The 24,426-nt window shown below is 55.7% G+C and overlaps 6 protein-coding genes across 6 annotated transcripts; 3 read left to right on the top strand and 3 right to left on the bottom strand.

The window, feature by feature from the left end:
* Positions 1 to 681: 681 nt before the first annotated feature.
* On the top strand, positions 682 to 1,107 carry E0L32_000081 (uncharacterized protein; the record flags this gene model as incomplete). The annotated part of the gene is made up of 1 exon (XM_031142897.1): positions 682 to 1,107. The coding sequence occupies one exon, from the start codon at positions 682 to 684 to the stop codon at positions 1,105 to 1,107; it is 426 nt and encodes a 141-aa protein (XP_030997458.1).
* A 1,927-nt stretch (positions 1,108 to 3,034) lies between these two features.
* Positions 3,035 to 5,442, top strand: E0L32_000082 (uncharacterized protein; the record flags this gene model as incomplete). Its single annotated transcript, XM_031143008.1, has 2 exons — positions 3,035 to 3,587; positions 3,680 to 5,442. 2 exons carry the CDS (start codon positions 3,035 to 3,037, stop codon positions 5,440 to 5,442), a joined length of 2,316 nt encoding a protein of 771 aa, XP_030997459.1.
* Positions 5,443 to 12,751: 7,309 nt separating this feature from the next.
* E0L32_000083 (uncharacterized protein) lies at positions 12,752 to 13,224 on the bottom strand (the record flags this gene model as incomplete). The annotated part of the gene is made up of 2 exons (XM_031143117.1): positions 12,752 to 12,987; positions 13,065 to 13,224. The coding sequence occupies 2 exons, from the start codon at positions 13,222 to 13,224 to the stop codon at positions 12,752 to 12,754; spliced, it is 396 nt and encodes a 131-aa protein (XP_030997460.1).
* Positions 13,225 to 15,881: 2,657 nt separating this feature from the next.
* On the bottom strand, positions 15,882 to 17,941 carry E0L32_000084 (uncharacterized protein; the record flags this gene model as incomplete). Its single annotated transcript, XM_031143227.1, has 4 exons — positions 15,882 to 16,497; positions 16,567 to 16,621; positions 16,898 to 16,996; positions 17,656 to 17,941. 4 exons carry the CDS (start codon positions 17,939 to 17,941, stop codon positions 15,882 to 15,884), a joined length of 1,056 nt encoding a protein of 351 aa, XP_030997461.1.
* A 1,061-nt stretch (positions 17,942 to 19,002) lies between these two features.
* On the top strand, positions 19,003 to 20,802 carry E0L32_000085 (uncharacterized protein; the record flags this gene model as incomplete). Its single annotated transcript, XM_031143338.1, has 2 exons — positions 19,003 to 19,263; positions 19,459 to 20,802. 2 exons carry the CDS (start codon positions 19,003 to 19,005, stop codon positions 20,800 to 20,802), a joined length of 1,605 nt encoding a protein of 534 aa, XP_030997462.1.
* A 626-nt stretch (positions 20,803 to 21,428) lies between these two features.
* On the bottom strand, positions 21,429 to 24,008 carry E0L32_000086 (uncharacterized protein; the record flags this gene model as incomplete). Its single annotated transcript, XM_031143448.1, has 5 exons — positions 21,429 to 21,712; positions 21,787 to 21,914; positions 21,970 to 22,570; positions 22,663 to 23,498; positions 23,602 to 24,008. The coding sequence occupies 5 exons, from the start codon at positions 24,006 to 24,008 to the stop codon at positions 21,429 to 21,431; spliced, it is 2,256 nt and encodes a 751-aa protein (XP_030997463.1).
* Positions 24,009 to 24,426: the final 418 nt, after the last annotated feature.

The raw sequence follows: 24,426 nt of genomic DNA on the forward strand, positions 1-24,426 counted from the left end.
ACAGGGCAAAAGCTCCCCGGCCTCCCAGGGCCCGCACGTCTCGGCGAGGTACCTCTGTCCCGGTGGAGGCAACCCTCTCCTGCGATATACTTTTTTTTTGCCTGGAAACATGTCCACTCGAAAAGTATGCTAGCCCAGATGATGGCACAGGCAGGTGCTTGGCGACCCAAGGCAAATGACCTTTGCCATTCCGTGTACACTCTGGCATGTCGCCCCCGGTAGCCCATTATTTCCGGGATGGGGCCTGCGTCTGCTGAGCAGCGCGCGCAAACGGACTTGGTTGCCGATCCGTGTGTGTGTGTCGACACTACTGACGAAAAGGATAACTCTAAGTCGTGTTGGCTCTAAGGGGGGGCCGGACGGTAGGCAATGGATGGGATACGGTCTTGTTTGCCTCTGTCTGCGGAGCTAGATATTGGAACACACATTTCTATATAACGCTCCCCCTTCCCGGTCTGGACCTGCGAGGATCACGGCTCCCTCCCCCCCCCATAGCAAGCATTGCCAACACACACACCCTGTCACCCTGCTGCCATCTACGCCAGATCATCCCGTCGAGGATCACATCTAGTTCCACGTATCATACTGAATATCATTACTCCATACCAGTGTTACCAAGCGTCCACCGACCACTACACACAAGTATAAATTGTTGGCACCGCCAGGCTCCATACCGTCAAGATGTTGGCCTTACACGCAAACCATATCCCGCGGTCCCTTGAGTTCGTCGACTGCAAATTTGACAATCTTTCACAACCGCCACCACCCAACCCGTTCATGTTCCAGTACCTAAGCATGCGCAACCTCAAGGCCGAGACGGACTCCAAGGAGGAAACGAAGACGGCTGTCGAGATCCCCACGCCCAAGACCGTGGCCGAGGCTCTCGAGCTGGCCCGGGACACCCCAGAGGGCGCTGCCGACACCAAGGTCCGTGAGATGCTCGACGCCGAGATGGCACGGATATGGGCCAGCATCGAGGCCGAGCCCAAGACCTACGTTATGACCAGAGACGAGTTCGCTGTCTTCAACTACTACGGATCCAAGTACGTTGGCAACGAGCTCGCCGCCGAAGCAAGAGGAAGATACTGGAGCTACGGCACACCCTAAAGGGAACCCAACGACAGACTTGGGAGTGGAAGCTGGACTTTCACATTCTTCACTTCTTGGGAGGTCCCTCCCAACATCCCCGATCGATACACGCCTCCTCGCCTTCGTCACACCGAGCTGGCCTCTTGAGGACGATCCTCCAACTACAACCTCCACGCCAAGCCGAGCCCGGTCAGTCTGAGACCCAGTGAGAGGACTCCGTCTGACAAATAGGGACCATTCCTTGCTCCTTTGGCGAGTGATGATCCCTTTGGGAGGCTTTTCGGTCTGGGTCGGGACCGCCTCTCGATCTTGACGCTACGTCAGACCTTCTGACATTGTGTCATCGGCTGCCGGTGCTACAAGCAAAACAAGTTTCTCGAAGCGTCCGAAAGGAGGCAGCATCTCGCACATCTCCTGTGTTGGGACCAGAATGTGCCGACTGGTCGACCTTGTCCAGCTTATGCCTGTCCATCTCGTCAGTCACGGTGCACGGCATAAAGTCACCCGAGGCTTGGCTTGTCGTTGACCGCTCTGTTGAGTAGTACAGCGGCACGTCGAGTTGGACGTTGGACGTTGGCCTCGGCCCGGTCACGCCAGTGAGACCTTGCCCTGCCGGGGCCGGGCTCTGCAGGCGTCTCTTTTGGAACAATACAGGGCTCATCGACGGGTACACAGCATGCCTATCTGCGTGCTGTCGCACCTATCGGGTAAAGACGACTCTGCTTCCGCGACGGTCACTGCACCCTCGTCCAGTGGGCTTCTGCGCTGCTCACACCCCTTCAAAGCAAGCCTACCCACGCTTAGCGGGGGTCAGCGCCGGCAGCATATCACCTTATTGACTCTTATCTTGCATGGCGTGGCATCGCATTACGAACGTCTTTCGCCAAATTTCTTCTTCTTTCACGCTTCAGTCTCATTAGGCTGAGGCAGGGGGGCGTTATCAAATCGCTGCTACACGCGGGACCAGGGATGTTGTTTCCCCGGAAGCAAAACTCCAGTCTGGTCCCTCTCTCCGCACGGCAAGCTCCGACCACAGATCGATCGCTGCACCTTGTCTCGATCTTGTCTTCTTCTCGTTCCCTGGCACAAGACAGAAAAGCCCCCAGCGGCAGAAGCAAGCACTCGCTCCTCGCATCAATCAGCCAATGGAGCTGACCTAGCGACCTAAATGAAACACACAAGTCTCTAGTCGGGGATGCTTGACATGAGCATCGGACTCTGTACTGCGATGTTGCGAGCCAGCCTGGCTGTCCTGTTGAGGCTGCACTTCCAGACCATTTCGTTTGCAGCTGAAGCTTTGGGGGTACCCCGCCGCTGGGGAATGCTGAGGGGATCCGCCAGAACACACTACAGGCTCCAAAGCTCAGAGAGCCAAGGCGCCCCCCCGCCCCCCGAACCTGCCCCATTGGTCGTACATGCTCCGTCGCATCGCACTGGCAGATTGCGGGCATACAGCCTGGAGCGCTCTTTCTCTCGTGCTTGACGACCATTTAGATTAAATTTGTTTACTCATATACCTCATAGAAGAGCGACTTTGATTTCTGCACGGTTCACTGCTTGTTTCTCTTTATTCTTGCGAGGTACACATGGTTTTACTTATCGGTCGCACTGGATACCACCTTCCTATTTTCCAGAGGGGTTCCTCCATGTACTTTCCTGCCTTTCTGTTGGTATAAGAACTGGGAAGGAGTCCGTGGGTTCCTCCGGGCCAAAGTCAAAATTCAATCTTGGCCCAGCATTGAATCTTTCTTTTTCTCTTCCGTTCCATTTCCTTTTGCTAGGAAACGGGCTCAACGCAGTCTTCGTGTCTGCCTTCAAGCCGGCATTCGCACAGCCTGGGAGTTTCAAGAGGACTTTATTAGAATCTCTACTTCCTTTGGGCTGCTCCTGGCTGTTGCTCTTCTGTCTCTACGGAGGCTTCTTTGTAAACCTCCCTGCGAGAGCCATGGCCTCGCCAGACCTAGAAAAGTTATTACGCGTCCATGATGATCAAGATAATGTCAATACTTCAGCTCACAAAGTAACAAAACGCTCTCGCAAGCTTGTCTTCGCGTGCCTCGTGCTCCTGACAGTCTTGGCCCTTACCGTCCCCTTCTACGGACTGACTTGTCGCACGCTGAGGGACAACGCGCGGGCGGCAGCCATTCGCCCAGGTTTTCGCCATGCTACACCACACGGCAGCTTCCGCGGCGGGTCCTCTCAGCCTGCAGTCCTGATTGATGCGGCCAGGGACGACGGCGTGCGTCAGAAAAGCATCGACGACTCAGCAGTTCTGGACGGAAGGGATGCGTCTGACGCCGCGACGGCTGACGCTGCAGCGCCGACCGTGCTCGAATGCTTCCAGGTCGCGCAGCCCGTGCTCATGCCAGACGGACCGGCCACGAGTGATGGGCTGCGCACCGAAGACGGCGACGGGGGACGACGGGGAGGAGCTGAGTCGTGCACCGTCCAGCTAATGGACCACGTATTTGCATGGAGCTACGGGAAGCCGTTCGTTGGTAAGTCAGCCCATCATCCAATAATGCGGGAAAAAGGCGCTTGGCTAGAACAGTCTTTTCTTTTTGCTGACACACCTCACTCTCCGACAAAGGCGAATACGTGCCCCCAAGCTGCGATTTCAATCGCGTTGTGATCAACTTCACGGTTGTTTCGGAAGGCGTGCAATATGACCGCCTGGCGCTCATGTACTTCGGGGATACCGAGGTATGGCGCACGTCGACTGCAGAGCCCACTGCACACCCGGGTATTCGATGGGTGTACCTCAAGGACATGACCGAGTACCTCTATTTTTGGAAGTCGCCTCAGAAACTCATCTTTGATCTGGGAAATCTCGTCGACGACAGGTATACCGGTACTTTCAACACTACGCTGACGGCCACTTTCTTCACGAGTGATGTCGATCCCGGAAATGCTCCTCCCAGCGATCTAATCATACCGGTCTCCGCGCACAAATCGGGCACCAACGAGCCAAGCGCATTCACTGTGCCCGAGAGCGACGCTACAGACACGGTTCAATTTCCACAGAACGCCAACCGGGCCGTGTTCTCGGTATCTGCTTGTGGCCAGGCCGCCGAGGAGTTCTGGTGGCAGAACCTCCTCCAGAGTGACATCTGGGCCTTCAACGCTACCACGGGCGAAGCTTTCCCCGGATACAGCCCCTTCCGAGAGGTGCAAGTCTACATCGACGGCCAGCTGGCCGGTGTACAGTGGCCGTTCCCTGTTATCTTCACGGGAGGTGTTGTGCCCAGCTTCCATCGGCCTATTGTGGGACTGGATGCTTTCGATCTTCGAGAACATGAAATCGATATCACGCCTTGGCTCCCGCTGCTGTGTGATGGGGCGCCCCACACTTTTACCATGCGGGTTGCGGGAGTGGATGACGACAACGGCAAGAACCCTACGCTGACCAAGACGGTCCTGTCCAATTGGGTGCTCAGCGGCAAGATCTTTGTCTGGCTGGACGACGAAGGCTCAGTCACGACTGGGTCGAAGCCGGCCATCATGGGGGAGCTGCCCGCCATTCAGCTGTCGCATGCTCTGGGGAAGAACGCCACGGGCTCTAACGAGACTCTCCGGTACATCACCAACGTCAAGCGGACATTTGGGGTGAGCGCCCAGGTGGCGTCTCAAAAGTCTTCGGGTATTGCGTCTTGGTCACAAGACTTGTCTTACTCTAACAGAGGCAGAGTCACAGGGTTTGGCTTTAACCAGGTCAACGATGTCAGCATCGAGGGCAAGGACAGGACGTCCGGGCTCTATTCCTATGGCTCCTCGTACAGCTACCCGCTGAGTTGCGGCCAGACCTACAGTGTCTCGGATGAGGGTAACTTAACCATCCAGGCCACCCTGTACCAGGGCCTCAGGTTGCAGGTTTCCGGGTCCTCTGTTTTCCCGACAGGCCTGGAGGCGTTTGCTGCGGAAGGAGAGTTCGCAGGCGGGTCGCTTCTGGAGACACATCGCTACGGCCAGGCTGCGTACAACAGATGGGGCAATCAGAAAAGAAGCACCGGCTCTGGACACACAAACCAGGTCTTCCGCTTTGGCGGTCTGGCTTCCGGTGGTACGGCGGGTGGCTCGGAAGGCGTCGAGCTGTACTTCCGCAACGTCACCGCTGTTAATGACACCGTGGTGTTCAACGAAGAGAAGGTGGCTGGCGCGCCGGAGACGGTCTCGTCGGCACCGCCTTCGCCCTTGCCAGCCGACTCCAACTTCAGGGGCTTGTTCGCCCAGGTGCCCACCAGAGGCCAACGGGCATCGATGGCCGTCAAGGGCAGCGCAGGTGTCGGGAGAGGGGCTCCTGCCGACGGGTCGACTCCTCAGCTCGGCATCGAGCAATCTCCAATGAGGCGGTGAGGCTGCGGGCTGGCAAACATGACATTGTTCTGCATGATTACACAACATGATTCTTTCTACATGTATACGATTACTCGGTATTACTTTACGTCCCCACCTTCCTGTTGCTGGCAAAGCCCTCCGAAGGCAGCAGTATTAGGGGCATATACACAGTCAATGGATTAATGAGAATAAATAAATTCACGCAAAAAAAGAAAAGTTGCCCAACATTTTTAGAGTTTTCCCCCTGTCTAGGGGTCTGAGACCTGCATCATGGCCGGTCGTTTCTTGGTGCGATCCAAAGGGGGAGGCGGGAAGCTGGTGATGTCGAGGCTGAAGGGCTGGCTAACTGGGAGTGAGACATGCATTTGATCGACTGCACACCGCCTGAACTTACAGCGCGGGGTGGACTTGTTCTTGCACCAAGAGGGCATAGCCCAACGCGTCTCGGTGGCTTGTTTGTGCGCACCGAGTGCCTACGGCGCACGAGAAGAAGGAAAGCCCAAGCTGCAAAGGGTAAGAGGAGATGATGAACGGGAGGCGCGGACAAGTTGTGCAGCCCGAAAAGGGGGACGCGCTCACCACATTGGATAACGTCCGAGAGGTGTCTCGGCAACTGCACGTTTACCTAGACTAGGTAGGTAGGGTCCATCATCATGATCAGGACTTTTGTTCGAACATGTCTGCCTAGGGTAACATCCCTAATAAGAGTTGAGTGACGATGGGCTTTGCTGGTAATAAGGTTTCTTGGCATTTTTGACAACGAAGCAGACAGACAAACAAACGCACAACGCGGAGAGAGAGAGAGAGAGAGATGATGGTGTGTTTCTGACAGGGATGACGGGCTCATGATGGACTGATGTTGACAAAAGTGCGCATATTTACACTTTCAGAGTATGTCCAGGACAGAGGGGGGGGGGCGGACTTGGACGGAGGGACGCACGCCTGTTGGGAGAGTGATCGACATCGACATCGACATCGACTGGCTGGGTGGTGCTTGGCTATGGGAAAGGGAAGGCGTAGACGAGACCAGTTCGCCCTTCCGCTGTCTTGCTTTTCCCAAGGTAGGCAAGACATACCTGGGGCTCGACTTTACCCTCAAAGAGGAAAAGGTCCCAGGGATGCTCCTGGTTCATCATATCCAAGGATGGGGGACCAGGGTAGGGGGGGTTCGAGCTGGTCTCCATAGTTTCAGGTACCGGTTACCGGCTCGCTGGGTTTTAGGTAGTGATGGAGGGGAGAGCAGGAGCCGGAGCCTGTAGCAGTGTCTCACTTCTAGAGAGGAAGGGGGCACTAAGTCCGAGTCCAGCTCTCATTCGTCGCACCCAGTGACGCCGGGTGTGTCTCCGACCAATGGGAGCGATGGGAAGAGAGCTTGTCAGGGCTCGCGTCATTTCGCTTTCATCTTTCTTCTGGGTGGTGGCTTGGAGACCGTTGGATGAGATGTTTTTTGGGAGGGAGGGAACGGTTGGCTTTGTTTAGATTGGCTCGGCATCTGCACCGGCATTTGCAACGTACAAGTAGAGAGAGCCGAGGAGGAGATGTGTCAAGGCCCAAAGAAGACCGAACCTCGTACTCTAACTTTGTGGCATGTGAGTGGTGTCATTTCTGCATCAGGGTCGCCGTCCGCCCTTCTAGACCCGAGGCTGTGCCAAAGAATGAACACTTTGTTCTAGAAGGGGAGGGAAGGGAAGGAAGGTGATGACTACGCACCTACTTCCCACTACAAATGCAGGTAATAGGGACAGTTAGCAGCCAAATCGAGAGGAGCTAGCGACCTAAGCACTATGCTAGCTGGTTTCTGTCATAAAACGGTTGCCCGACGGGGAAAACTGACTTGTGCGTCAGGAAACTCGTACGACTCCCCATACGGACTCCCAGACTCTTGGGATTTTAGCTCTCCCGTTATTACGTGAAATGTCTCTGTCCGTTTCCCTTATCTAGCTACCTACTTGCTTTACTTTGAAACAGGACTCCATAGAGTGCGATCAAAGAGGGAACTCGCCGTTTCTTTTTTCAGAAACACAACTTTTTGCTCGAGTCAAAAAAGACCCCACCTGTCTCGTGGCAGACCCGGTGTGAGCTCCGGCCGCTCGGTCATTGTGGGGCCCGGAACTTTTTCTCTGGGACGCCCCTCCGCCGCCACGGGCAATCGCTGATCAATAGTGGTTTCAGTGGATGCGAGAGCTGGGTCCAGTCCACGGGTCCCTTGGGAAGGTCGCTTGTGAACTGGCGACTAGGTACTCCGGATTCCGAAAGGCCGGTGGTGGATAATTGGGACATTGATTGCTGAGCAATTTAACCCCCGAAAGGGCCCAAAGGGGAAAGCCTCGCCCGCCGTTGATTGCATTTTAGGATGGAGCGAGAATAAAGTTTGCGGCTAGGCCGCTTACGGGCTAGCTCCGAGGGGCTCCAACCCCGCTGCCCCTGGAGCCCGAGCCCCCTGCACCTGGCGGCAAGGGTTTGGGATCCGGCAGCGGATATCGCGGGTTTCTCGCAAATGTCAGTGATTGAGTGCCCCCCCATTGCTGCAGATAACTAGGCATCAGGGAACGTTACCTAACTGATTCTTTGGTCATGCTTTTTTCGTGATATCACTCGTAAAGTTCATACGTTCGGAGCACAACGCCTTTCCTGGCACCGTTTCGGTTTTGGGTTTGGGCGGCAAACTCGCACGTTTTGCTCCATCTTCTTTCCCGTTACTTTTTGAAAACAGAGTTCGCGACGCGATGTATTTAACCCTCTTTTTCCGTTTCTTTGCCTTGGATACGTTGGACCAAGTACGTCAGCATCTAAACGAGCTTTGCAGACGCGCTTGCCAGATTTATACTTTTTGTCGATACTTGACATCCTTTCCCCAAGCATCCTTCCGTAATGAGATGAGAGCGTAATGTTGCGGAGCCGGGTCAATCAAAAATTGCTTTGTAAGTATTTTCTTGGCTGCCTCTGACTACTCCATAGACATTGCCGGTTTGCTGGGTATCGTATCTGCTGTCAAACGGGGAGAATGCCTGCCTCCCTCACAAACACCTCTCCCACGCACACACACCATACAAACACAAACACGAAAACCAAAAAGTTTAAAGATACTTTGCACGCAAGCGCTCGGGTGATCCTTGTTGTTGGTGCTCTTGTCTCGGTGTGTTGGCACCAAAAAACTTGATTTCTGTTCCCGACACCACCCACGATCTTGGTCATCCGGGTCGAAACCAGGCGCCAGCGTCCGTCTCGCGGGTTTTATTTTTGTTGGGGAAAGGGAGATGAGGAATGTGGGGGAGCTGAATTGGGGGTGTGCTAGTTATCTGATCTGTTCAGTCAAAAAGCACACACAAAGTTCATGATGTCTTCGTGTCGGTCGGTAGGCAATACCTAGTTTGATGGTGGTTGGTAGCGGTCGCTTAGGTGGCTTGGTTCATGCAGGTGTCCCGCCCGAATCCCGACAAGCTCTCGGCCGGACCTCGTCAAACGGGCAGCATCGATTCGATGCCAACAAGGAGGATGCATGCGAGCTGCACGATACTTTTTTTTTCGCGGGTAATCTAGGTTTCATTGTCGGCACCCCGTACAGCAGATTGACAACTGCCGATCCCGACCGGCTTTCTGACAGGTGATTTTGAGTTGTCCCCCTTCTATACGAGAAAGGCTGTCGCATTGGGGCGCCAAAAGGGAAGAGGAAAATGGCATGACCGATCGACATGCGACTTGCATTTCTTTATTGAAGTTTAAAACCCCTCTGGCTCCCAGAAGGACACTGCAGACTTGTCCATCTTTGATCTTGGCCCTGCATGAAGAGTCATTAGCTAAGGTAGGCCGGCCGGACAGGCGCCGATTACAGCTTGGCTCTCTCCTGAGAGCTGCATAGCTACTTAGGTAGTAGCTGGGGGCTGGTCTCTCCTTTAGCCTTTCCTCGTCTCCGTACGAGATCCTTCGCGTCCAACAAGCTGCGAGTCTCGCAGGTTAGCCTCTCCCCTTGCATCCCGATGCTGCGCGCGCGCACGCGATGCACGTAGGAACCACCTGCCATTATCGCGCCTTGCAGCCTTGAGAAAACCACTCCCCCATCGTTTCTACCCGGCGTACCTCGTTTCGGGCTCCCTTGCATTTGCTTGATACCTGCCAGAGCAGGTGCCCTACCCTCGACTTTAGCTGTGCCGCGGGCAGAAGGGCGCAGCAAAATGGGTTGCCTTTAAACTTTCACCGCCTTTTCTTTTTCCCTTCTCTTTCCCTCTCCGAGCCAAGTCTTCCCCGGGGAAATTTGGAAACTGGCATGATGTGGACTTGTAGCGCGCCGCCATCGCGAAGGCCCGTTGACTTTCGAGCTTGTCTCGAACCTTGCAGTGATAATCACTTGCCCGCTAACTCGCAGCTTACGCCTGAATATCTCGGAGATGGCACGACCTGGCCTCTCGGGCTCCCGGGGATATGCCGACTCCGTACTTGCGTGATCTTACTTTTGTAAGGTAGGCCATCTGAAGCCGGGGACCAACGGTGGGCGGTAATCAGGTATGGCACGAAATTAACCCTCTACTGAAAACCTAGTGTGATGCCCAGCCCACGAGGGCAGGGCTGCGATCTCGAACCTTCTTTCCTTCTGGAACCCTTTCATGTTGCATCGAGCGGCCCCCCCATAGGGCGGGATGGATGGGCATCGTTGTCGATGGGGTCTGGGGAACCTTGGCGTTGTCGTAGCGATCGCTAAAGCATAGTTACCTACCGGCCGTTCGACGATGATGGAGTGAACGACTCGAAACGGTGTACAAGCTCTGCGCAACAACAAGCGAGCTCGTTCTCCCTTGCCCTTGGAGGCGGATCCGGTTCCGGTCGGGGATGAGTGGGGAGGGTTACCAGAGGATTGGGAGAAGAAGTGGATGCCTATGAGAAGCGAGATACTTTTGTAAACTTTCCTACTCTCGTTTTGCCCAAAGTATTCCCGCCAAGGGCGATAGCCGGCCAGGGAGGTGAAGCGAAGCTGTAGCAGGTAGGTAGCAGGGACCCGGCCTGTGCGACCGGGTGGGCCCGCTGGGTAGAGCAAGACGAGAAGGGATGTACTGGGCATGTCTCCGGGACTTTTGCTCCCGTTTGTCCCCGTTTTTGGCCCAAATTAATAACGGGAGTGCGCCATGCTACGGTATACGGTGGGTGGTGGAGTACGCTTCGAGTCAGTCCCCGAGGTAGTTGGGCGCACCGAAGCTATTCGTAGCACAGTGCAGCCGGGACTGTACGGGGGGCCTTCTATCGTCGTTTAGCCTTTGGCCGGCGCCGAAGCCCGAAAGTTGCTAGGTAAACCCACCCTCGAAACCCACGCGAGAGAAGGGGCTGCCGGACCAGCCGTATCAGCCACACCCGGACAAAATGCCGACAAACCTGGGGGGGAAGCACTGCCGAACGTGCGCGCGCTGGAGAAAGGGGGGGGAGTGGGCGGTCTGGACTTTGGTGGCCTTCGGGGCTTGACTCGAACTACACATGCCGACGAACTCTATGTTGCGTGGACGAGAGTTTCGGAGGGTGGTGACTGTGACATCATGGCTCGAACCCTCGTGGGAACTACGCAATGCCGCGTGCCAATGCGTGACTCGTTCATCATAGCGGCAGATGGCCACGTGTATGCAAGATCGGGGGTCTAGAAGCTGTTCTTCCTAGGAGATGTTCATCACGATGAGTCCGGGTGGGTGTGATGAAGACGTGTCGGCTTGGAGGGAGTTGAGTGAGTGGGCTTTGTCTCGATGCATTAGTCTGGAAGAATAGAACCTGGATGCTTTGATTGTGCAGCAAGTCCGGCAGAGCTGGCTGATGGTCTATCGGGGGTCCAGAGTGCTCGTGGCCACGCTACATGCCAGACTGGTTTGCGGGTATGCAGCCACAGCCACGGACTCGACATTGTGAAGAGGTGATCTACGGCATCGCCAAGACCACTGGCAGCCAGTCAAGCGCTCGAGCGTGTGTACTTGGCTGACCTTTTCATATACCGGTCTGTGCGCGCGCTACAAACGTGATGTGACCCTGAAAACCTTGGAGACGAGGCTTTCTGGCTTAAAACGATAATTCATGCCACGAACTGCCCGCTTCAAGACCGGCAACTCCCCGACACTTCCTTCTTGAAAAGATTAATGTAACGGCGTGTTGGGCGATGGTATATTGTCGTTCGCTCTTTGGATATGTCTTCCATGGAGGTCCGCGACTTGGACAGTGGGAGGGTTGCTACAAGAATCAATGTTAGCTGTGTTGTCTTTGTAAGGCAGAGCCTCACAAGAGAGCCAGAATCAGGACAGACCATGAATTGGGTACGGAGTGCTGGTTCACTGCGACCTTATCGATCATTTGTGTCTTGGCAAATAGGAACATTGCACAACTCTCATCAGCTCGTCGCGCTCAGACCATGTAGGCCTATCATGCTTCAAGTTCCCATATTTGGACGAGAAATAGATAAACACATCCTGCCGTATTGAGTTCCCTTCCCGAATCAGACTTCTTGATTCATAAACTGAATGGCTTCTCTTGAGAGCCTCGATCCGGCCATCAACCAGTTCCTAAACAGCTTATTCTCCCACTTGCCATGACAAATTGTTTATACTTGGGACCGTTGCTACTAGAGGTTCTCATCCACCCCTGAGGGCTCCCCGGACGGCATCTACGTTCACAAGAATGATAAGAAGACGGGTACCGCCCAAAGTCTATCAACTTGAGCTGATCTCCAGAATTATGAAGCCTATAACTGCGACACCGTCATCTACCATCCAAGCTCAACTAACAGTAAGGAATGAACTATGTACAAAGTCCGAGGGTTTTCTTGGCGAGGTCCAGCATGGACAAGTTGTAAGCACTCAACGTCATCAAAGGTCGGGCAGATTCGAGCTCCTTTCTACGAAGGACGATTGCTTGGGAAACCTACCCATGTTTGATCTTCACCCTCAACGCCTACGCCCAACTCACCAGATTGTTGAGCGGCAGCAATAAACTACAAAAGAACACGGCGGACGATGATCTGTATGTCATCCTCGGTTGAGGCATATATAGAATCGAGATCGGAGTACCTAGGTAAAGACTGGGCAATACACTATAACGGCTCCTAGCTATTGTGTTTGTGACTGCGGCCTCCGCTGCAACTCAATCTTAGACCCAAAACAGAGAGAGTGACTATATAGTTGGCATAGCTACATATGAAGTGGAAAATCCAACTTCGGCAGGCTGAACGCTGTGGCGAGCAACGAATGGATGACTGCTGGCAGTCCACGTTTAACCACTATCACGAAAGGCTCAAGGGGAAAACTCCCAGTGGGGAGAAGAGCGCCCCAATCATCGCGCCCTGGTACGAAGCCCATATGATATCCACTCAGTTGTTGTAGACTCCGTAGCTCCCCCAGGCCGCGGGGTTGTAAAAGCACTCGTCCTTGTTGAGCCCGGTGAGACGGATGGAGGGCGAGTTGGAGGGCTGCTGGTTCGCATCCGGGTACAGGCTGAGGTGCGCACCAGAGACCATCGACTTGACCATCACGCTCTTCTGCTTGGGGCTGAAGTTGCCCTTGGCGCCGACGTTCACCGAAATGGAAGTGGGCGTGCCGCCGCAATCTATTTTTGTGCATGTACTTGTCAGTATCGATGGCTTCGAACTAGCGGGGAGTGAGAAGGAAACAATAAAGCCGTACTCTCGCCCGTCCAGACGATGAAGGTACAATCGGCGCGCTTGTCCAAAGACCGCTTCCAACCAGGCACGATCTCAATGTGAGAAGCAGCAGAAACATCCTCAATAGGTTGCGCCTGGGAGATGGTCGCGACAAGTGCGATAAGAGCGTGGCTGAACTTCATGGTGGTGGCAGGGGTTGCTCGGTTCTTGGTCTTCTACCGTGTTCTGGTTGCGGGCTTGGAGCTCAAATATGAAATGCTGGAGTTCAAGGACGAAGGCCATGACGCCGTTTTTATATCCGAGAACCGCCATCGTCAGTCATAAGCCATGTCAAGCAATGCTCAAGGACATCGAGAACACATTTGATGCCAAGCCAATCCAAACCACCCCATCCCTTCAATGCATCCAACATTTCGACCATGAAAGACCAATGCCTGTTAAGTTCCTCTACTCGAGTAGGCTATTATGTAACTGGTTGGCACTTTTTCGAGTCGAGTTGTGCTTCCCCATGCAAGAGATATGCATGAATATAGTTGTAGTCGAAGCGTGTTGCTGACTAGACTTGGCTTGTGTTACCGGAGCTCCCCGAAAGCCGACACAGAACGAGCACGTTCACAATATAACCGGACGGGTTAGCGAATTGATGCAAACTCGGCCATGATGATCAAGAAGCATCAGAGACGCGAGAAAGGGGTACAGGACCCGAGGGATATTTTGCCTCCTTCCAATTCTGTTTGTGCAATGCTACATTCTATATAGCACAACAGGATAGGATGGTGTTCTGCGTCAACTTCTGACGAGAGCTCATTTATATTCAGATCATTCACGGTGAATGACGGCTTCAGGGTGTAGCACATGGCAGACGTGACGGGGTAATGCACAGTGAGGACAGATATCCTCACACCCGAGCAGTGTTTCTTTGGTTAGAACGTGTAAGCGAGATTCATCGGCTTCTCGGATCATCACGACGCATGTCTGAGAGAAGCGCGATGTCGACTGGGTCAAGACAAAAGCTGGTGGACCGTAGTCCTGGAGTAAATAGTGTTGAGAGACTCGACAATAATACCGCATTGCAATGATGAGTCTCCTAACGACTGATATACCCATTGCATCACTTACAAGACACTATTGCAATACCCCGTAAGACTTTGAAAACTATAAGCTCCTCCCCTAAGATGGTACGGCCATGACGAAATAAGCTTCACAAGCTCAGTATGTCCTCCTCGAGTTCAACTTCCAGAGTAGGTGTGACGTGAGCAGCCCCTGTGATCCATCGAGTACGGTCGACCTCGCTGGTTATCTCACCGCCACCACCAGGATAAAGAATCGTCGCAACTCTGATGGACCCGCAGGTAGTATAAAACTAAAATCAGTTTCAATGACGTTAAAAGTGTCTTCCTATTTGTTCTATGGTCGTACGTGTTAGTTTAGTTGCTCTAAAGTCTTGGTCTTGGAAGAATATCGCCTTTGCCTTTGCCTTATTCACAGCAGAGTAAGTGGGTTTTGAGCACATTTTTTGTACTTGCTATGGAATTAGGTTTAAAGCCAATGTGGAATGTTGATGCAGACAATGATGGAGATGTCAAGCCCCAAGCTACATAATTAGATGCGGACTTGACTACCTAGGTAGCTCATAGATCACACCTGCATCTTCCAGGCGACCGGGACCAGGCGCTTCAACGGTGCAGGGTGGGGTGCTTGCAGTCAGCAGTCAGTGCAGCTCCAGCCTGACTTTTTGTTAGGGCTTGTTTCACATGATACTTTCTGGGCAGATGGGGCTGCGAATGTGCTTGAAGCTGAAAGTCGAACCATAAATTCAATGGCCACCAGTCATGCTCTTTTCCACGGGCTCTGTCCAGTCCAGTCCAGGTGTTCCGTTCCGTAGGGTTCCGAGGAATAAGTAACTGCTCAGGGCTCTGTCTGAGCCAGCCAGTCGTCGTCATACAAGCACGGAGGCGCCGTAACAAACGAGGGAGCGAATTGGCTGGCTGTTGCCCCGCCAGGTCGAGAACCCGTTCCCTGTACCCCGTCCCTGTAGTTATGCTGTGCAGGTGCTGGCAGGGATTGGTCGCTGCTATTGGCGCCGAGGATTGGCGGGTCAACGACGTCGAACCAGATCCTGCCTGGTCTGCCGTTTCGAGGCATCGCTGGTGCTCTCTTAAAACATTCAAGGGGAATAAAGACACACAAGGTTCATTTGAGGCTACATCTAAAACACCTTTCTTGTACGTACTTTAGGTAATTCAGCAAGCATCGCGTGCATCCCGTTCCAGCTACTACCTACCTAGGTAGGTAGGTACTTACCATTCCGCCCGACAGAAAGAAGGAACGAAAAGAAAAAGAGTCAGGTCTGCAAATCTTAAAAATTCCCAGTGATCTCACCACTGCCGTCGCACCGTCACCGGGCCACCTAGCGCGTGGACCCATCTCCATCTCCCCATCTCGCAGAGAGGGCAGCTGCAAGCTTGCTGATTAGCTCGGCTTCTCTGGGCCCGCTCCTTGCCCTGGTGCTCGATGCAAGTGTGCCGCCCAGACAACGTCATAGGTTCCCGCCCCGAGTCTGCCGGATAATAGCCCAACGACTCATTATCACTTGATCCTGTCGATGCAAAACCACAGCGCCTGCTCGCATACCCTTGTTTTCCAAGACGCCCTTTAATACCCTACCGCTGTCTCTTAATTCAAACAAGACCCTTGATAATATATCCATCCCTCCATCAACAGCACAAGCCGAGCAAACAACCCCCAAAACACCTCTCCGTCCCGCCATCGACAAACCAGACAACTTTTCTTCGCAAGCAAAGCTCTCCCCAAGCCCAACTGCGCAAGAACAGACCTCTTAAAACTCATCAACACATTCTCTTCGCGACTGCGAAACGTGCGCCGCGCTTCCCCAATCAAACCAAAATCCAGCCTCGCTCCATCCACTCCCATCGAATACACACGAGACCACTAGAAACAAGACACAATGGAGGGCCTCATCACCGTCATCCTCCGCGTGCTCCAGCTGCTCTGGACGCTGCTCATCACGGCGCTGATCGGCAACGTCATCGCCTCCAACGTCAACGGGCCCATGTCGGCCATCAACTTCGCCATGTTCGTCGCCGTGCTGTCGTGGATCGCCGCCATCTACGGCCTCGTCGCCGGCTTCGTCGAGGCCGCCGCCGTCGCCCTCGCGCTGCTGGCCCTCGACGGCCTCGCCACGCTCTTCAACCTCATCGGCGGCATCGTGCTCGCCGCCAAGCTCAAGGCCACCAACTGCGGCGGCGACCTCGACCCCAAGCGCCTCGGCGCCGGCTGGATCGGCTTCGGCTCCCCCGACAACGAGAAGCGCTGCCGCGAGATCCAGGCCAGCACCGCCTTCATTTGGTTCCTCTTCGCCTGCTTCGCCGGCAGCCTGCTCTTCACCACCCTCGGCTGGCGCCGCTCCGGCGGCTCCGTCCGCTCTAGCGGGCCTGGTATGTCACAGGTCCGCGTCTGAAGAGCGCGCCGCGGCGGGGGACTGAAAGCAGGCCCGCACAAACCACACAATGCCCCAGTCTGGGTCAAGGCGCGGGGCTTGTGTGGGTGTGGCGACCACTTGATATGCGCACCGTTGTGGGCTCTTGACTAGTTTGAATTCTGCGAAGGGTTCGCATCCTTTTTTTCTTCTTCTCTTCTCTCTTCATCGACAGGTAGCGATGGGGCAGAACAAGCGTCGGAATTCTGGTCTGAGTCAAGGTCTCTCTACCATGGGTCGTCATCGGATTCAACATACCCCACCTAATTTTTGAATCCTTTCTTTTTTTTTTTTGATATTCTCGGAGAAGGCGTTTGCGAAACGAAACACACGGGTTTCTCTGGGTCTGTCCTTACTTTTGATATCACGAGCAATGAGGTTTTCTTGGGCGGTAATGGGAGTGGGCGGGAGACCTTGGGCGGGAGGGACTGTGTCTTTATGTGTATTTGGCAGAACTGTGGTTAGTTGGTGTATGTCTATAGAGTGCAGAGTGCGAAGGAAAATGCAATGGATGGTAAAGCAAGTTCGAGGAGTCCAACATTGATCTGGTATTTCAATGTGTGCGAAATCGCGTTCAAGTGGCCATGTCTGTTCTTGACAAATTTGTATCTACAAGTTACCCAACTGCTGATGCTCTATCGTCGTAGCCTTGCCCCTGACTGGGACATGAAGCCACAACCGGTAACATTCCTCCTTCGCCTTTTTCTTGATAGTTTGGTGTATTTTTGTCTCTTTTAAAATCCAGAAACGCCCAGATATATGCCTTTTATTGCCGTGGAATTGCAAGACAAGCCACCCTCGTGTATGTATTTCTGGTGTGCCCTTTTCCTTTCTCGAGTCCCATCCCATCCAAATATCTCCTCGTCCCTCGCCTGTCTTATAACGTCGCCGCCGCCTCGACAGCCCCGGCCGCCTTGAAGAGCCTCTTGTTGGTCCACCGGATCTCGACGCCGTGCGTCCACTCCATGTATCGCGCCCAGCCTGGTAAAACAAACAGAGAGAGTTATTCTCATCAGTACACCAAATGGTAACGCAACGGGCAATGGCGGGGAAAGAAAAAAGCTGCGTGGCAAAGGAAAAAGGAAAAGGAAAAGGGAGAAGGGCGACTACTCACTCCAGTAGGCAAACTTGCGGCCAAAGTACTTGCCGGCAAAGGGGATGAGCACCATGGTCAGCAGCAGCTGCAGCTGCTCCAGGCTGGCCTCCCACTCGCGCTGGGCGTCCGAGTCGACGGACCGCCCGCCGTCGGAGCTCGAGTCGTCCTCGTCCAGGACCCCCGTCGAGATGGAGGGCAGCGAGTCGAGCTCGTCGGCGTCGTCGGCGGCGTCGTCGGCGTCGGCGGCGTCGCGGGCCACGGGGCTCGGGATGATGTAGGACGAGTCTGAGCTCGGGGCGGACATTTTTGTGCGTCCGGAAGTGTGTGCCTGAAGGTTTGATGGAAGGAGGAAGAGGAGGAGGAGGAGGAGGAGGGAGGGAAGAGGAAGGTTGGTCGCTATTGCCGGGTCGGACGCGGCATGTGGTCGCTGCGCAGCGTTTTGGGGGGGGAGGGGATTGCGAGCGGTTTCGGAGTCGGCTTTTGTCGGACGAGGCTGGAGCGGGTGGTCTGTGGGATCCGTTGCCCCCTTTAGAGTCGACGCGACGAGATGTTCGGTTCCTCGCTGTTAATAGGGCCGTTGCGATGCCTCTTTTGGCGATTCGATGGGTTCGACGTGGTACGGGTCGGTAACGTCCAAGGGAGCTTCCCGGGCGGTGACGACGTTTCGGCTCAACGAGACCCACTGGCCAAACCAGACACGCCAGAGTGAGCGCTGGCTCGATAAGATTGCCGTACCTAAATTGGACTAACTTGTAGCTTTGGTCAACCCAGAGCAGCTGAGAACAGCCGGCCTGCAGTTGTTCAGATGACTCCCACTGGTTACGGAGACGTGCAAAGACTTGGGAACGTAGTTAAATAATAATGATAATCAAGATATGAGGGATGCCAAACATTCAGCATGCTACTGTGTAAGAAATGGCTGGTTTCACGCCCATCTAAATTTACTGCGATGTCCAACCGCTCGCTCTTGGGTTTGACGCCGAGACACGTAGGGTAGGTACATACTTGGCAAGCATTGAAGACCGGAGTGCTAAGAAGAGCGTATTATTGCGTCTGGTATTCGCACTTCCACACGAAATCAGCATGGTTCTCTGTGCCAGGCCACCTTCCAAATCTCGACGTGTGCAGGTAGCTACCTCGGCGTGGGGAAGCCGTCCGCTTATAAGTCGGGTCGCCGTTGGGAACCCCGCGTCAACACACTCGACCCAGATTAGATAGACAGATATGGATCAGTCGTATGTCGTATCAACTCACAGCCCTGACATGGGAGCATTCCCATCTTGCCTCTTGTAGAACAGCATCTCCTCGCTCTCAGACGTACCGCCGAGACCACGTCATTCAAAATCTAGGATCAGGGAGAGAAGGATGGCCATCCGCCAAGTCGTCGACGGCCAGGCCGGACTGCCGACCCCGGACTCGACCAAGTCGTACTGGCACAAGGAGCCCTCCGAGAAGCTGCTGGGCCACCGCACGACCGCAGACTTGCCCGACAAGGCCGACTACGTCATTGTCGGCAGCGGCATCACCGGCGCCTTCGCGGCGCATTTCCTCAAGAACGGCGCTGGCAGGGCAGCAAGCGTGGTGATGCTCGAGGCGAGGGAGGCCTGCTGGGGTGCTACGGGACGGGTATGCTTTTTTTCTTCTTGCTATCATATAAACACATATGCTTGAAGACCGATATGAAGTGCCTTCTCAAGCGAGAACGAGACCAAGTCGCAGAAGACCATGGCGGCCGCGTCTGCTCAGCTTCTTTACCTCAAGAGATCCCAGCAACACACGTTACCCACCAACTAACCTTCCCTTGCTCCCCCTGCCCCTTAGAACGGCGGCCACTGCCAGCCCTTCCTCTACACAGCCGAGCCCGAGGCCGCCCACTTCGAGCTCGAGACCTACCGCTTCCTGCGGGACTTCGTCGCCGCCCGCCAGGTCCCCTGCGACTGGCAGTCCCGCCCGGGCGTCCACGCCCTGCTGTCGGAGGACCTCGTCGGCCTCGTGGCCGCGCACATCGCCGTGCTGCAGCGCACGCACCCGGACATCGCCTCGCAGGTCGAGCTCGTGCGCGACGGGGCGCGCCTCGCCGGCGAGCTGCGCCTGCCCACGGCCCGCGCCGCCGTCGTCCAGCGCAACGCCGCCTCCCTCTGGCCCTACAAGCTCGTCGCCCACGTGCTCGAGTCCCTGCTCGCCGAGTTCCCCTCGTCGCCGTCGTCGTTCAACCTCCAGACCGCCACGCCCGTGACGCGCCTGGAGCGGGCCGCCGGTTCCCAAACCCACCCGTGGACGCTGCACACCCCGCGGGGCCGCGTCGCCGCCGCGACCGTCCTCCTCGCCACCAACGGCTACACGTCCCGCCTCCTGCCCTGCCTGTCCGACATCATCACCCCGTGCCGCTCCCAGGTCGCCGCCCTCACCCCTCCCCCCGTGACCACCACCACAGGAGTAGCAGACATATCCCACTCGTACGTCTTCTTCGGCACCGACCCGCCCCACGGCCGCGACGACTACCTCATCCAGCGGCCCCTGTCCAAGGAGCCCACCGCCGCCACCACCACCATAGGAGGAAGAGGAGGAGGAGGCGGAGGAGAACTCATCCTCGGCGGCGGCCGCGAGCACGCCCGCAACATGGCCGTCGGCGAGTGGCGCGACGACGAGGTCGAGCCGCGTGTGGGCGCGCACCTCCGCGCCGCCCTGCCCGGCACGCTCGACATGTCCGCCGACCCCGGGTCCCCCGCGCCTCCTGTCCGGGATCGCGATGACGCGCCGCTCGAGGCCACGTTCGAGTGGACCGGCATCATGGGCTTCTCGCGCGACCACAGGCCGTGGGTCGGCGCGGTGCCGGCCTGCGCTTATCCCGAGCCTCCAACTGACACCGGCACCGATACCGGCACGGGCACCGACGGCCCCGGCGGCTTGTACCTGTGCGCCGCGTACACGGGCCACGGGATGCCCGTGGCGGCGCTGGCGGCGCGCGCCGTGGTCAACATGATGACGGGAACAACGACACCAGGGGACGGCGGCGAACAGCCCGAGAAGCTCCCGGCGTCGTGGGTGATGACGGAACAGAGGCTGCGGCGGGCGAGGGACGAGTGGGACACGATAGCCGAGTTTGAGAGGAAAGGTTTGATGGTCATCGCAGGAAAGCCCGTGAGCCTGGTCTCGAGTACTTGAAAAAGATGGTGTCTACCATTCTAGGAAACACACTTGGCAGGACGAATCTACAAGAAGCCAAAAGAAAGAGGCTGTCAGAATCCATATATGGGCCGGCGCAGGAGAGCCGCCCAAGGGTTTCCCTTCTATTGACCGTTCCGAAAATGCGAATATGGTGCTTATATGATAGGCGGCGTGACCAGAACGCAAAAGGAATAAAACCCGCTCTCTACCCGCAAACCCCCCAAACCAACAAATGTTTGAACCTCATTAGATCCACAATGGGTATCCCAAGACAAAAGCCGCCACGCATCATGCTATATCCTCCCAACGCCATAAAGTTCCGCCCGCTGCCCAGCCAAGTCAAAGCCCTCGTCAACAAAAGGAGGAAAATAGAAAGAAAGAAGAAAAATGAGGTCCATCAATTACATTCTAGCCAGTTCGTGGACAACAAACGACAAGATATGGAAAGTTGAGGAAAAGAAGTGATATCGAAGCAGTGATAAAGGGGCCCATGCATGGCCCTGGGAAAGAAGGTGAATGGAATGGAGACTCCCGCTGTGTGGTCTGAGTCTAAGAGCCAAACGGAAGCATGGCTAATAGTCAAACAACTGACATAAACGTCGGAGTAGGCCACAATAGCTCGCTCAGTCGGCGTCGGCGAGCTGCATGATCAACTTTGCGGCAAGGTCCAGGAAGGGAAAGGGGCTGGTAACTTCTTTCTCCTCGAGGACCGTCCCGTCCGAGGTCTCGTAGCCATCGCATTTGAAATCGACCAGATACACGCCGTGGTCCATCTCGTAGATCTGAATGTCCATGCGCATCGAGACGACTTGGTATTCGGAATCGTTTTTCGTCCGTACTTTCGTCTTTTCCGCAGAGAAGTCGTCAGAGCTGAAGATCCCACTGTTGCCTGCCTGCCGGCGGAGTTCTACATGGGGCACAGATCTTGTCAGCCCGCAGCTCAAGTACTATTGTCCCGAAAACCGATAAGAATAGACATACCATTGGTGGTCCAGCGGATCTGGATGTGCCAGGGATCGGCTGGCAGCTTGTAGGTCTTGGTCGGGTCGTTCCGCGCCTTCTCACGGCCACGTGAGTGTGGCGATCCGACATAATTGTCCTCCTCGTTTCTGTAAACTCATGTCAGTGATAAGCACAATGTTCGTCAAGACAGGCAGAACTAACTGATCCTCGGGTCCGTGGACTTTATCATACTCCTCGTCAAGAACCCAAGAGCAGCCGAGCTTGCTAAGCGACTTGTAAATGCACACAAGGGCCTCCCAAGGCGCGTTCCTGGACCGGATACCAAATTGCCAGCGCGCAGGCTTTGACTTCTTGGGCGGGTTCACTGGCGTGAGACCTTGGGGCGGCCGGCTACTCTGGTCGAGGCGGATCTGGCTGCCGCGTGAGTGAGGTCGGAGCCGCCGTGCCGTCTCCTCCTGCTCCGCCTGAGTCCTCGCCGGTGCGGGTGGCTCATTTGGTGCCGAAGGGGCGTCGTACGAATCATCGCCACCTGCCCGCTCACGCTCCATGTAGTCTTTGTGATACGTAGGCAGACTGCTGGGCAGAATACCGATATTGGAGACGTACTGGCGCGGCGAAGCGTTGGTGCTGGCGGAGGTGATGGAGCGCGCGGACGACATGCTAGCAAGTGGACTGGCTTGGGAGCCGGTCTCTGCGTTGTTGTTCAAAGCACCAATGCCTGCTGCGAGGGCGCTTATGTCCGGCTCGGCCGGGGGTGGTGATGTCGCAAAGTACGGGTTTTCACTGCCACTTCCAAGATGTGCTGTCGTCAAGTCAGTCAAGGACGTCCTGTGCATGGGCATCCTACCCAGTCTAACATGCAATGTAGCGGTGGGCAGGAGTGATGAAACTTACGGGCAATCTGCATCAGCTTGTTCTCGCGGACGATCATGTACGCGTCCTTGATGGCCGAGGGCTCTTCAGCCTCCAGCGCCTCCTGGACATCCTTCTTGCCGTAACCCATCGTCTTGGAGATCTTCTCGGTGACCTCGTTGTGCAGCTTCTCCTGGACCTTGACAGGCGCATGCGGCGCAATGTCGCTGGGCTTGATGGACTTTTCGGGATCGATACCCGTGTTGAAGAAGGGCTGCTCTGGCGGCCTCAGGTACTCGGGCAGGTCCTTCATGAACCACGGGTCCTGCCGGATCTCCTCAATGGTCGCGCGCTGGACGGGATTAACGACCAGCATCTTCTTGATCAGTCCCGCCGCCCCGGGGCTCATCCAGCTCGGGATTACATAGGTACCACGCGCGATCTTGGCAAACAGGCTCGGGATGTGATCGTCGTCGAAGGGGAGTCGGCCAACCAGGAGGACATAAAGGATGACTCCGCAACTCCAGACATCAACTTCGGGACCGGCATATAGCTTGCCGCCGATAACCTCCGGAGCGGCGTAGTTGGGGCTGCCGCAACTCGTCTTGAGGAAGTTGCCGTCCGTCATGATATTACTGAGTCCGAAGTCGGCGATCTTGACGTTGAGGTTCTCGTCCAGCAGCAGGTTCTCGGGCTTCAGGTCGCGGTGCACCACTCTGTACCGATGGCAGTACTCGACAGCGCAGAGCATCTGCTGGAAGAAGCGCCTTGCCTCGTCCTCGTCCATCCTTCCTTTTTGGACAATGTAGTCAAACAGCTCTCCGCCTGCATACTCGAGCACCATAATAATATCATTTGTGTCCTTAATCACGGTGTATCTATAGGACAAAGCGTGTTAGTCATGGTCCATCATGCCATCATTGGGGAGGGGCGGAGCAGTCGCGACGAGGTGTTGCTTGTGGGGCGCGAGGCGGCACGTACAGCTTGATAATGTGAGGATGCCGTAGCAGCTGGAGGAACTCGATCTCTCGCTCGACCCGGCCCGTCATGTCGCGGCTGATGAGCTTCTTGCGGGAGATGATCTTGAGGGCGACCTTCTGGCCGGTGGACTTGTGGATGGCGAGCTTGACCTTGCCAAAGGAGCCCTCGCCGAGGGTCTTGACGATCGAGTACTGGTCGAGGCGGGTGTCGCTGCTCTTGATGCGGTCGGCGTGCGGGGCGCCGCCATGGCCGCCGAGGGAGGGAGCCGCGCTCATGGCGCCGCCGGAATCGCCGTGGTGTGTGACGCTGACCTCGGGGGTCGGGCGGCTGATGGAATTGGTCCTGCGGCTCTGGGCAGGCGTGAGGGAGATGGACAGTTCCTCGTCGTCGAAGGGACGGGGAGCCATGGTGGGCCGAGAACCAGGGCGAGGAGGCGGGCAGGGCAGTTTAAATTGACCAGAGCCAGAAAAAAAATATGACTTGTGCCCCAGGGACAGGCAAGGTGTTCCGTATCGGGCACTGGGGACGTGGTAAAGGTGGATTCGCAGCTCGCTTGGCTGGCTGATCAGAATGCGTGTTGGTTGAGTGAGGTGTGGATTTGGGGATGCGAAGCGGGAAAGGCAGGGCGGGACGCAACTCACTCACGCATACGCAGTTAGTTACGCATAGAGGGGGGGGGGTGTATTGGGAGGGAGGGAGCATGCAACCCCACTCAAGCAGTGACTGGCGATGCAAGCTGCGGGAAAAAATTGGCAGAGTGAGACCTGTGCTGCTGGGAGACCCTACAGCTTTTCCTGCGCGCGACAGCCCAATCCCACCTACGTA

The sequence above is a fragment of the Thyridium curvatum genome (genome assembly GCF_004353045.1).
Source record: "Thyridium curvatum strain D216 chromosome Unknown NODE_1_length_1224711_cov_81.814160, whole genome shotgun sequence".
Classification (NCBI taxonomy): Eukaryota; Fungi; Ascomycota; class Sordariomycetes; order Thyridiales; family Thyridiaceae; genus Thyridium; species Thyridium curvatum.